Raw genomic sequence first — 13,116 nt, forward strand, 5'->3', positions numbered from 1 at the left:
ATGTTCATAACATTCAGCTTGTCAGTGCAGGAAAATGTTTTAAGACACAGAGTGTATTCGATTACTCTTCTCTGGACTGAGTACAAAACAGAAAAAATGTTTTTTTTTTTAATTGGTGACCTAAATTGTATACAATATTCTTGTCCTAAATAAGGACTTGATAGTGCATTGTAAAAATTAATATTACATACTTTTTTTTAATTCTACACTTTTATTCGCCTTTTTATTGTTTCCCTGCAATTCCTAGAAGATGTAAATGATATGTTCAAATAAACAATTACGTTTTTTCCCCAAAAAGAGCTTCTTCATTTTCTGTGCTTCTCGTTTTGTATTTTTAGTTTATGTTTCTGCTACCTGCATGAAATACTCTGCACTTGTCCACATTAAGCATCATTTACCAATGTTTGACAAGTCTTGAATTTTATCTAAAATTTTTAACTTTATTTCCTCCTTCTAAAGTGTTTGCTAATCTTCCATTTTGGTATTGTCTTCCAACTTCATTATAATACTAACCATGCCATAATCTAGATTGTGGATATAAATTAATAATAGCAGTTGTCCTAGTACTGATCCTTTTAGAAATCAAGTGTACAGTATGTTTTGTGCAGAGAGAGGAAAATGGGTTTAACTTAAAATACAAGAGCTGCCATTACTGGAATGTAAGGGGGCTGTAAGTAGAAGGTGAGGGTCTCTGTTATTCAGTAAATTGTGATCACGCTATGGCAAAGGCACATTTACTGTGGTTATTTGAAATGCCATGAACTTTTTATATTTCAATAGTTCGTCCACCAAAGTGGAACAGAAACACTATTGTGTTGAAATTAAAGAAGAAGAATATCCCCCTAAAAAAAACAATGAATAAACAAAGTAAGGAAGACATTGAACCATCTGTTTCCTAGTCTGGTCATGCAATAAGGACTGTGTACAGTTTTCCAATATTCCAAAAGTTGTTTTGAAGATTACAAAGCTTTTCATTCATAACTAAAGAATGGCTAGTCTAGGTACAGCAGTCTAGGCTCAACTCCACAAAAGCAGTTTGGTGTGATTGTCCTTTTCGTAAGCATGCTGTGAGAACATGTATTGTCAGCCTTTTGCAAGATCTGGGCTTATGCCCCACTTCTTCTTAGCAGGCTGCCAGGTGAGGCATTAAGCTGAGCAGAGAGGAGCTTCTCCATCTGCACTGTAGGAGCCAGGGAAACCTTTAGTCCTCACCTTCTCCTCTGTCACTCAAGCACCAACACCTGGCTCCTCTGTTTCTCGTAGATAAGACACTGCTGGCTGATGTGTGCAGTGCACTTTTACCTTTTGTTTTGTTTAGTACATTGGTAATAGAAGATAAAAGGGTTGTAACTGCAAAAGGCTGACAGCCTCAGTTCATCCACGCCAACCAACACCCAGTGAACCCCCAGCATTGCACATACTATTGGCAGGACTTGATTACGTAGATAAAGGCATCTCACAGAAGTTACACTGTTTACTGCTCTTTAAGTGGTAACTTTATGGACTTTTGTATGAGGATATTAGGGACTAATTGTTTGTTCCTTTGTCATATTTAAAAGATGCAGTCTATGATTACCATTTTTACTTGTTAAGAATTTGATGTGGGAAAAATATATTTGGAAAGAATTTACATTACAGATACTTTAACTGCACTGTAACTGCTTAGTATTTGCACTAAGACAGAATGTTTCAATCACAATGTATTTGAGAGTTTGAAGGTATTAAGCTTATTGTGTATCTGCTCTTCCAGTTAAGATATATTAATACACTGGTAGTAACAACACCTTTTTCCATTCTAACTAGAAGGAAACCGTTGAGAAAATGAAAGTATTGTTCTATACTATGACATACCATTTTTCAGAAATTTCTTGATAAACCTATATTCTCACAACTCTCACTAGTACGAGCTTACTAAAAACGGGCTAGAAATGGGTGAATGGCAATATGTTGGGAATTCATCTGCTGGTTTGCTGTAATGTACCTCATTCAGATTAGCGTGTCAGAACTGTATTTAATTATTCCTCTGTGATTCATGGGACTGACACGCATTGAAAAGCATCTTTAACCTGAAAGCTCTGAGGCTAAAAAACAGATGCTGGCTTTCGTAGTCAAGGAAGACATCCATGTTTCTATAAAAAAAAGGGCAAGAGAAGAACCTCTGGGATTCCTTCCGTCAGAATCGCTTGTTTCTCAGTTTTCCATTTCCATTTGGCTGTTGTGTGTATGTTTCCATCAGTGTGAATCACCAGGGGCTGAGGTTTGCCTTTCATGCAAAGTCAAGGCTTGAGATTTGGGATTCCCTCTGTGTTAATCTGCTCAGTGCATTGTATAGGAGAGGAGAGGAGATTCACAGAGCTATAGGATAAGATCAAGGGCTGTATGTCAGCTACTTCATATCCTGTAAGAAGAGGATTATCACAATGGACTGTGAAAAGGTTTGTGCAGTTCCCCACTACACCTGTTTCTTGCTTTGTTGTTGCAATTTAACATTAGGTACTGGCCAAAAAGAACTTGGTATTAGGAAACCAGGGCACATGCCCAATGTATATACAGTATCTAAACAAAGTCCTTTCTAAAGCAATGTCACACAAGTGCTGCTGAAAATGAGTTAAAATTCTCAGTGATTATAGCTGATTTCCAAAAATTGTGATTATCACCATTAGGTTTGTTTTGTTGGCTTAGGCTGCAGTGCTGCTTGAAAATTATTTTTTCTTCTCTCCATCTGTCTTAATCTGCCTGCATCACATCAGTCTGATCGTGTTGAAGAGTGGATGGGCTTTGTCCATCTCTTTCAACTGAGCCAGTCAGAATGTTTTGCCAGTGTGTCTAGCTTTCTCTTGTTGTATTCATTATTTTTAGTCAAAACCACTATTTGTTGTCAGAAATATCATTGGTGTCTAGCCCCACAACAGTTTGGACTGTTTACTTGGGGGATGTCTAGTATTCCCTCTTGGAACATAGGAAAAGAACACCTGCTAAATGTGGGGGAGAGCAGAGAAGGCAACAGCATGCATGATTAACTGTACAGAGCTAGGAAAAGCTGTCAATGTTTAGAGTAATCAGTTTAGCAGTGAGTCATGTCTCTTGGCAAGGCAAGGAACCAGCAAATCCATCTTTCTGTGGAAAACATGCAAGTGGCTCCATTTACACTTAAGGTCCTTGTTGTGTGTGTTTTTACCATGATAGTCTCCTCATTGCTAAAAAAAAGCAATGTGCTAAGCAATATTGAGAACTTTTAGGTACCAGCTTGGTGCAGGATTCACAGTACGTTTTTGTAAAATGAATCCTTGAGTGGCCCGAACAGATCAGTTGATCTAAACCGACACTTCACTTGTCTGAGCTGGCTGGGATAACTACATCAATCTTTTTGCATGTAACTGGAATATGCATTTCATTTCATTTTTCAGTGCAGTGTTGAGTATTGGTATTGCTAAGAGTTACTCTTTTGAGGTTGGATTTTATATGGCCAGGCAGCGTGTGTAAAGAGAATCCATAGGTGATAGAGTAACAATGACAATACCTGCTGGGTGCAAAGAAAAAGTTTGAGGCCCTTAGACTGGTCTGAATTTTCACATATTTTAGACTTGTAATTAGAGCTTCATTAGTCTAAATAAAACATGAAGGTGACCTGATTAAATGTACTACACAAAAACATAAGATATATTTGGAATATTTAATTAATAAAATGAATTAAGGAGTTCTGATATTATTTTACATTCACATATTCTTAATTATCAATTTTTTACCTCATAAACCATTATATCTAAAAAAATAAATAAAAACCTTTCTGGGTTAAAAGACAGGTTTCAATTAAATAAAGGAATTATAGTAAGAAATTGCTTTTCTTTGCACGATATGTTTCTTATGTATAAATAACACTAACATCATAATGGATGAAACAAACTAATCCACAATATCAAGAACTATAGGTTGCACAGAAGCAGATTTTCATTATCTCAGATTATATTTATTCGATTGTATATAATTCCATTTATATTAAGTAGTATGTACAGTATGTCGCATTATCACTGTAACTGAAAATTCTGAGGGAGTCCTGCTCTTTATTATAAGACGTCTGCCTTGCTGAAATTCAGTGTGTTCCACAACCTCAAAGACAAATAATATGATTTATATGAAGTTTAAGTGGTGACAATAGAAGAGTCTGACACTAGTCTGGCAAAGTTTAAATCAGTGGCCAGCATAATGTTTATGGTCACAGAGGCATATTTTAATGATACTGCTACTTCAAAAACATTGCCTTTGTCTTCTTGATTGGCTTTCTTTTCCTACAGTACGGTATGTGTTCATAAGGTAGATGTGCATAGATATTAATTCCTTGAGGAACGTTTATGTTTAAACTCAGGGTGACCAAGTTAGAATATAGGCAGCGGTGTTTCTTCTTTGCAAGGGTGTAGGACTTTTAGGATATAATTCACTTTGGTTCCGCACTTCCCTTTAATGACATCTACATTTACCCAACAGACTTCCATTTACGGTAGCCTAAATAACCTTTTGGAAAGACTGCAGGGATGTTAAAGTTCAATATCTTTCAGGTCTTACACAACCATTAATCTTTAATGTCAGCTGAGAAGGAGAGCAATGAATCAACACTTTATTTGTGTCAGTTTAGTGGAAGATTATGAGGCAGATCTATATTTCTGAAATAGCTACCCAGGTGATTTCATCATTGCAGAGCTTTACTGAATAGCCTGTAGTTTGCTGCCAAGACTGTGGTGTTGGATAACAGCCCCTCTCTCATACTCGCTGATATTCAACAGACGGCTCCACTTAGCGTTGGAATTATTATTATACCATCTTTAAGATGGATTAATCTTCTAGACATGAAGCCATTCACAAGTCATCTTGATAAAATAGTTTTAATACATCCTAATTATGGGTTTTCCAAAAAGATCACATTATAGCTCAAAAACTTTTAATTAGAGAAACTATTTTTTGGAAAGCGATTATACGTACAAAGTAGAATAGTTTGTCTTGATCTTCGGTCTACATCCAGCTGTGTAGTGTTAAGGCACTAATAGCAGTACATCTAAACTGCATTAACCTTTTTCAACTTTCCTTAGTTACTTCAAGAAGTGTCCGGGTTCCATTCTATTCTATAAGTAATGCATTATTATTCCAAGGCAATGTACAATAAAAACAAATAAAAAACGATAAAACATGCTCTTTATTCTCAGTTTATGTTATAATGTCATGCATTAGTTTCTTATGGTTCGCATATTAGCACCAAATGCATCATGAATTGCAAAATGAACGTATTACTTCATCGTACCCATAAATGACTAATATATGTTTTTGAAGTAAACTGCAAAGGATACCAAAGCAATATAGTTTAACAGAAACATGCACTAGAATTAACTAAAACTTAAAGATGCTGGAGATCTAATCTTTCATCTGAGCTCCTCCTATTTCTGCTGCTAGTGCATGCAGCTAAAATCTGCTGGTGAATCTAAAAGTGTACCAATGCAAACAGAGAACTGGATTAGAACCTAATCTACGACCTATGGAAAGGTAGTACAAGTTTGTGGGTTTTGCAGCAAAGGTATTTTGGGGTATTCTTTGTGCATGCTGGAATGGAAGATGTTTTAACACTATGCTTCATTTTTTACATTCCTTTACAGTGTTGTTGAAGATAATAATTTTCTTTGTTTTTCTTAATGTATATCTTTAAAGCTATACAGAAGAAAAAGGAAGTGTTGCCATTGATCAAAATAATACAAACTGATAGAAATGGAATAATAATACCGTGGACGGGATTTATTTTGGTGACCGGAAACCTGTTTTTCTACTCTGTTGGCAGGATCAACACACCAGGTAGACAGCTTCTCCCTGAATCCACAGGGAAAACATAATCCCTTAGCAAAAGGAAGGGAAGGGGCGGAATTTAGAGCAGAGGTCTGACTTCAGCTGGCTGTCTGGAAAGTACACACACATGAAACTGAGAGAAAAAAGAGAAACATGAAAAAAATATATATTGGGAAAACGGCACTAAAAAACTCCAGAAATGGTTGTAAGCATCAGAAAAAAAGGTAAGAGCAATCTCAAAATTCCATCTTCAACAAGCCTCATTTTGGTTCACGGTTTTCCAAACACAACATAAAATTACAGAAGCAAATGACATCTGGAGACACCCGTTCACACATTTCATCGCTTCAGTAACTCACAGTTTCCATTGAGCAAAAGCAACAAAAATGGACCTCGAACCCTTTTCAAATTTATGGGAAACATTTTCTGTCAAGAATGTCTGTGTAACTCTGGTTTAGAAATACCCAGAAGCATTTGTTTTAAAATGAGCCAAACTGTCTTGAGGATAATCAGATCAGACCTGATCAGAACTTCATCTTACTTGTGTCCCTCATGCAATACAGTGTCACTGACGAGATGATCATTAAGATCATAGCCATGTGAATTGACCAAGGACCTCTCACAAGGGCAAATCTGTTTCTACAGTTTGCCTTAAAGACCAAGCTGGAATTGTTCCCTTGAATGTTAGGAAGTAGGCAAGAAGTAGGACAGACATTATCTGCTGAATGCAGAATGCTGATTGATTACTCACTCGCATGTGGACTGCAGTGGTAAAGGAAATCTGATTTCCTTTCTAAAAAATGAAAAAGAGTAGAAGAGAGAAAAAAGGAAGCCGAGTTCGAAAATACACTTAATTCCATTTTATTAATGCATGAAATATGCTACCATCATAGTTGAAATTCATTATGCCCATGGGGTCGAGTTTTCAAATTGTCCTGTAGCACCACTGCTAGAATTCCATTCTGCTTGAATACATCTGTAAATCCGGCAAATCAAACAATTTTGCTTTGAACTCAAAAAGAATAGAAACCAGTGTCTCATGTAGAGGTGATGAACGTTGGAATGCTTAAAAATTATCTTTGCATATTTAGGTATCCATCTTTTTGGACATAAATTCTGTATGTAATTTATTATGCAGATATTTATTGGACCAGAATAAATGAAAATATTTTCTAAAGAATAATGTGGGCTTATCTTAAGCATTTGTCAGGACTACCAGAAAGCTTTCTTGTAAACTGTAAATCCAGAACTCATTATAGTCTAATCACTGTAAAAGAAAGTAAAGGAGCTTGGTTGACCTTGCATTCATAATCTAATTTTTCTCAACTAGGAGACATTTGAATTTAGATTTAAATTATTTCTTGTCAAAATGAAGTGTAAACCACACAGGCAGGTCTACTGAGGCTTCAGACCTTCTTAGACACGAAACATAATATTACAGATAGAGCAATAATAGTGCTCCTGCTAAATGAGTAATATGTTTTACTCCATTGCCTACTTCTGTTCTGTACAAAGAAAAAAGGTCACTTAATCCCTAATTATCTTGGATTTTTCACTTCTGAATTGGATTTAAGTGAATGCAACCAGGACTGATTGTGTGAGACACTGTGCTATTGAATCACTTCAGGGTAAGTGTCCTGAGCCAGAATCCATCACAGCCTCCAGACACTTCCATTTCTGTACATCAGATTATTTCTTCTCTCCCCTTCTCTCCAGCTGCCCCACATTTATGTTGACCAACATCAAATCGCTCAGTATTTCAGATTCATGCATAGACCACTCACACAAACCTGTGCACAGCACAACAACAGGCACTCCCATACACTGTCTCACTGGTGCACACTCTCAATCACAATGAATTCCAGAGTTCCCCATTAGCATAGAACCTTGTTCCGTACTTCGTCAAATTTCATATTTCTTATTTAGAAAAATTGGAATTTCACTTTTTTGGTGGGGTTTATTTCCCTGTGACCATCACTTTTTTACCATGCCATCAATCAAAAGTCATTATCATTCTACAGATTTTGTCAGTGCAGACCAATTGTTTTGTCTTGATGAATGACTTATAAAACTGAAGTCAGGTGTAAATGTTGATTGGTATTTCCCTGCAGGAATATTTGTCTGTTGGAATTTATAAAATTCCTGTTGTTAATTTTTACAGTGATTTTTACACTGATTTCCTTGTCTTAAGAAGAGTGACATAAAATTGGTATGAACATAAGTCCTTGTTTAACATTGCTTTTAGATGTTCCATACTATAGCGGGATTTATCTGTGTTTAGAAAAATGTGTAAATTAATTATGCAACTGTCACAAAAAGGAGAAATTGTTCATGTACAATAAGACAGAGGTTTGCCTTATTATGGTTTTGCTAAATTAAATCTTGGGCATATATATAACTTCTTAGTATTTCACGTTCTTAAATAGTAACAGTTTGATAGCTCATCTGTTGTGTGAAAAGAGGAATAAGACATTTTTTTTACATGCTTTGCATTCAGTTGTGTACAGCACCATTTGTGCTTGGCTCATTTATGAAGCATTGGCTGGGTTGTGTTAACAGCTTGACAAAATAGCTCAGTTAAGCTGTCTGGAAAATCTTTTAAACAATGACAGAGAAACTTGAAGATGTAAGAAGAGTTACGAAACCACCTGGTGTGAAGATCGATGTGATATTAGAACATAACACAATCGGGATCTTTTGGTTTTGGAAAATTGGGAATTGCCACCTATTTTCCTTTCCCACAACCCCAGTTTGAAATTGGTAATTGTCAGCAACAGCATCAGCATAGCGGAGACGAGGCCTGCGTTCTCATTCCTCCTTTTCTCAGAGTTACAAACCGATTTGTTGCACTAAAAGTCCAAAAGCATCTAAAGGAGAGTTGGCGTTGATTGGAGGGAGGGACATAATGACTCTAAGTGAGAGCACCTCGATCTCAGAGGCATGCCAGACAGAGTGGCTGCTGCTACACGGTAGGTGGCAAAACTGCAAATAACCTGCTCAGCTCAAAACACTGGTTGCAATTGACCAGACCTAGCCTGAGCAGTATAGCATGGTCACACTTCGCTGATAGTATCGCCCACATTCAAGCTCTCAATGTCTGGACTATAAAGGAACAGTCTCACTGATGCTTGTACCATACATGTATAGCCCTCTGATCCATAGCAGAACCCCTTAAAGATATATCTCTAGGATAAGACTAAATCTAGATCCTCCTTGCACTATAAGCAGTTTCCATGAAAGCACTCTTTTGTGGAAACATGTATGCTAACACTGATGCTGCATTCATACAGTGCATGATGTTAGAGCCTTTCTTTAATTTGTGGTAGGAAAATGTAAGTACAACTAATTGTTCGATAATTTCACAATGTCGATTCCAGTAAAGGTTTGTGAAAGATGCAGTCTTTTATAGTGTTCTAGGACCTGCAAGCGCATTGAAGTGTGCTTTTTACTTTCTATACAACACTTTTCAGGGCTGATTGATTCTCAGGAGCATTTATTGAGAGCACACTAAAATATTTAGTGAATTCCTAATTAGTTTCAAATCTATTACGAGCCAAGTACTCATGCTTAAAAAAAGGTTTCCAGAGCACTGAACTGCTTGGCTGAGACTTTAAAATGTAATGGTTGTGGCATTGATGAATTAGCATCTTTTTAGATTCCTGGATTATGAAAAAAATGATGTTTAGTAATTAAAATGTTAAAAAAATCTAAATAACCACACATTTTTTTAATACAAAGCACTGGTCTTTAAATTGCTCATCCTTGAATTGTTTCCTGGTTATGATTTGAAACGACCCATTACATGTGAATGAGTGTAACAAAAAATATTCTTTGTTATCAAAGGTTTCAGGTACAGCCTTGTGGAATGTGATTTCAGAAACGTGTACTAGGCAGGTTTACTAAAACAGTCCTAGCATTGCAACAGTAATAATTGTTGATGGGAGATTTATAATTTTACCAATTAGTGTACAGAGCCATAGTGACAGTCTGGGAGAGTTCTTCCTTTTCTTCACAGTTTATTAATCTTGTCACAGAACCTACTATTACTTGAACCCTATCCTCAGCAGTAACCCTGGAGACTCCAGCTGTACATGAAAACCTTCTCGACTTCAATAACTAGGATAGCTCCCCCATCCAATTAAGGTCCACTGAAAATCTGAAACAAAACCTTGACAGCCAGGGAAAAAAAAGTGGTGTAATCAGAATGTATGCCTCTCCGCTCTTCTTTTGTGATTCACGTTTTGTGCCACTGCTGCCTGCTATGTAAAGAGCTGTGTTAATGATGAGAGTAGACAGTGGTATGATATATCTACACTGAGCACGTGCAAAGGGCTGCTATAAATCACTTGAGTGGTATTTTGCAAGGCACACAGATATCGTTATAGTGCCTTTCCCTTACAAATTGCCTCATGGAAATGATATTAATCTAAGGACACGGGATGGTGGTTTGTAAAACAGTGATGAAAATAATTGCACACCTGCTGTTGGAAATGGAGAGATTAACTATGCTACACATTTACAATATGGCAGTGCTGGCAACAACAACAATCCCCCTTGGGTTTCAGGCAGTGATATTTTTGACTCAGTGTGAGCCCTGGACCATTGACCCTCTTCAGCTTTAGAACACAAACTTGAAATCTAGTAATAACAGTCAGCTGGAGACCTGAACTCTCAGCTCTGTGCAGTCAACTCCTGGCTCCTAATGTTATAGAACAGAGCAGTTTGCTCAGAGCATTCTGGACTTTTAGACTGGCTGCAATCCTCCGGTGGATTTGTTTATTCTAAAGATATGACAATTGTTACTAATTAATTAATAAAATGTATCATATATCACTTTTAGTGCTTCTGCAGGTACCAGTGGTATAACGTGTTCTGTGTTTCCATTTTAGTAATATTTGTACTTCACTGGCATTCATACATTATTATTCTGCAAAGTAGGGGCTTTTGTTTGATGTAAGAGAAAGATATTGCCAAAAAGCAGCTCAAAAAGACTTACACTCAGTCACAACATGCTTTTGGAAAATGCTGAGTTCATTGAAGTGAAAATAATGGATTGCTGAAGAATTGTGAAGCAAAAGAGTGGGCTTTTTGTTTTTCATTACAGCTGGGACTTAGGAAAAGCACCTAAACCCAATTTTGTATTTCACTTCCTACAATAAATCACTGAGATTAAGTTGTCAGGCTGAGGTGTCCATTTAATTGCAAGAGGGCAAGTCCTAACCTGGTGTGTCACTACTTTTTGGTTTGTTTCATACAGTATACATAGGTGCACTGGGTGATTAATTTAACAAGCTTTAAAATTTTAGAAAGAAACCGATATATCAGAGACCATAAAACCCAAAGTCTGTTTTATCATAGTGGTAAAGACTTGTCTTGTTCTGTCTTATTCTGGCTATGAAAAGGCTATGAAAAGGCTTTATTGGTATGGTAGTTACAATCCTGTCAAAATGCCCCATTTCCCACATTTGCATACAACAAAAATGATTCTGGAAAGAAACTGATGATAATAAATGGATTTTACCAGCATGTAAAATACCATGTACAATATTCAACTCCTGGCAGTAACGAAATAGTTATTTAATGTAGTTGATAAATAATTAATGTAGTTTTATTACATTTCCATGTGATCAATGTGTTGGTCTATCATGATATTTGAAATCAATGTTATTTTATGGTATGCAGTATGTGTAATTGTATCAGTGGTGTATTATAGGGAATTCTGGGAGTGATTTTTAATTTGTTACACTAATCCAAACTCATAATACAGTTATAATCAAGGTTTTTAAAATTAAAAAAGGGTATTTATCAATGTATCAATTTAATAGGCCCTATATTTAAAGTACAAAATAACTCCTAATCTGTTTCTGATTTTGTTCCATCACAGCAAGAAGCTTACATCTACGATGCTGTACTTTGCTGTATTGTGCAGTTCCTGTGCTTGCAAAATTATGCTGTACTTATTATGAACCTAATATTTTGACATCACTCTCCTGGGTTTTTAAGAGTTTTCAATCCCCACCACCACCACACACTTACACCGGCCTTACATATACAGTAACAGAATTGATGCTCACATCAGGATGTTGCCTTCATTGTATCTTTCTGCTCTGTCTGAGCTTTCTTAGTATTGGCTATGCTTCTCGTAGAACATGCTGTCTTCATCGACCCTCAGGCTGGTGTAATCGGGCTATTTTTCAACAATGGGCACTAAAGGTTTTGTCTCTTGTCACTGACAGTCCAGTGATTTTGGGTTAAGTGCATAGATCTGTATCTACACAGTACATCTGTGCTATGTGCTACTTCTTGTTTTTTATATAGCTTTCAAACAAAGAGCTTTGGATTGTAGCACAGGATTAGTATTTGATAGTACTGAGGTGGTGTTATTCTTCTACATTTTAGCATTTGCAGTTCAAGTCAGAATGCCAGCTTTCTGAATATGACATAGAATTAACCATTGTATGACAAAATTAATATTGCATATACTGAAACTGAGACGGCACACAATTAAATGATTATCATATGTTGTATTACAAAATAAATGTGAAAAGAATCGGGTGCATCTCTTGTGAAAACGAATATGCAGTGTGCTGATTTGATACCACATGCTGAAGCCAAAATTAATGGCTCTCATATATGACATAATTAAATAGTATGTACTGAAATGTAATGTAAAAGCTTAAATGGATCAAATGGGGGCACTATGTTGGCGCAGTGGTTAGTGTTGCTTCCTTGTAGGCTCCCCAAGGAGCCTTGGGTTTTATAACTGAGGTGCTAGAGTATATGTGTGATGTTTGTTTGTTCTCCCTGTAATTGTGTGGGTTTCCTCCAGGTGCTCCGGTTTCCTCTCACTGCCCAGATACATACTGGTAGATTAATTGGCTTCTGGGAAAACTGCCTTTGGCATGAGAGTGTGTGTGTTTGTGTCTGTGTGTGCCCTGTGATGGACAGGGTGCACCCTGCCTTGCGCCTGTTGCTTGTCAGGATAGGCTCTGGCTCCCCTGCGACCCTGTATTGGAGACAAATTTTCTGGTTTGGAATTGGTTCCTCCAGCTAGATAAAGAATAAAGACTGTTGTACACGTGTATCTGATAACGGTCAAGGCAGAAGACTTTCATGAATATACCCTTATACAAAACCTTTGCTGTACTAGGGGGGAAGGAGTTGTGTTTTCTTTTGATATTCATGTTTTTAGAACATTTAAAGGCCACTTAAATTAGATCTCCAGACCAGGATCAACAGTTTTTACCTGTTCTCTGACAACTGGCTTTTCTGAACCTTTTTTTTAAATTGTGA

At 36.7% G+C, this 13,116-nt stretch overlaps 1 protein-coding gene across 4 annotated transcripts in view; it reads left to right on the plus strand.

The window, feature by feature from the left end:
• The window catches only part of begain (brain enriched guanylate kinase associated), a 68,339-nt gene that overhangs the window by 16,976 nt on the left and 38,247 nt on the right, over window positions 1-13,116 (plus strand). For 2 of the 4 annotated variants that reach the window (XM_088648136.1, XM_088648135.1), the window contains one exon: window positions 5,819-6,047. The exons of the other annotated variants lie outside the window; for them this stretch is intronic. In XM_088648136.1, the coding sequence (XP_088504262.1) occupies window positions 5,977-6,047 (71 nt within the window). In that variant the 5' untranslated portion in view covers window positions 5,819-5,976. The remainder of the gene's footprint in view (window positions 1-5,818; window positions 6,048-13,116) is intronic. 4 annotated transcript variants of the gene reach the window in all.

Source organism: Lepisosteus platostomus, chromosome 10 (genome assembly GCF_059453375.1).
Source record: "Lepisosteus platostomus isolate fLepPlt1 chromosome 10, fLepPlt1.hap1, whole genome shotgun sequence".
Lineage (NCBI taxonomy): Eukaryota > Metazoa > Chordata > Actinopteri > Semionotiformes > Lepisosteidae > Lepisosteus > Lepisosteus platostomus.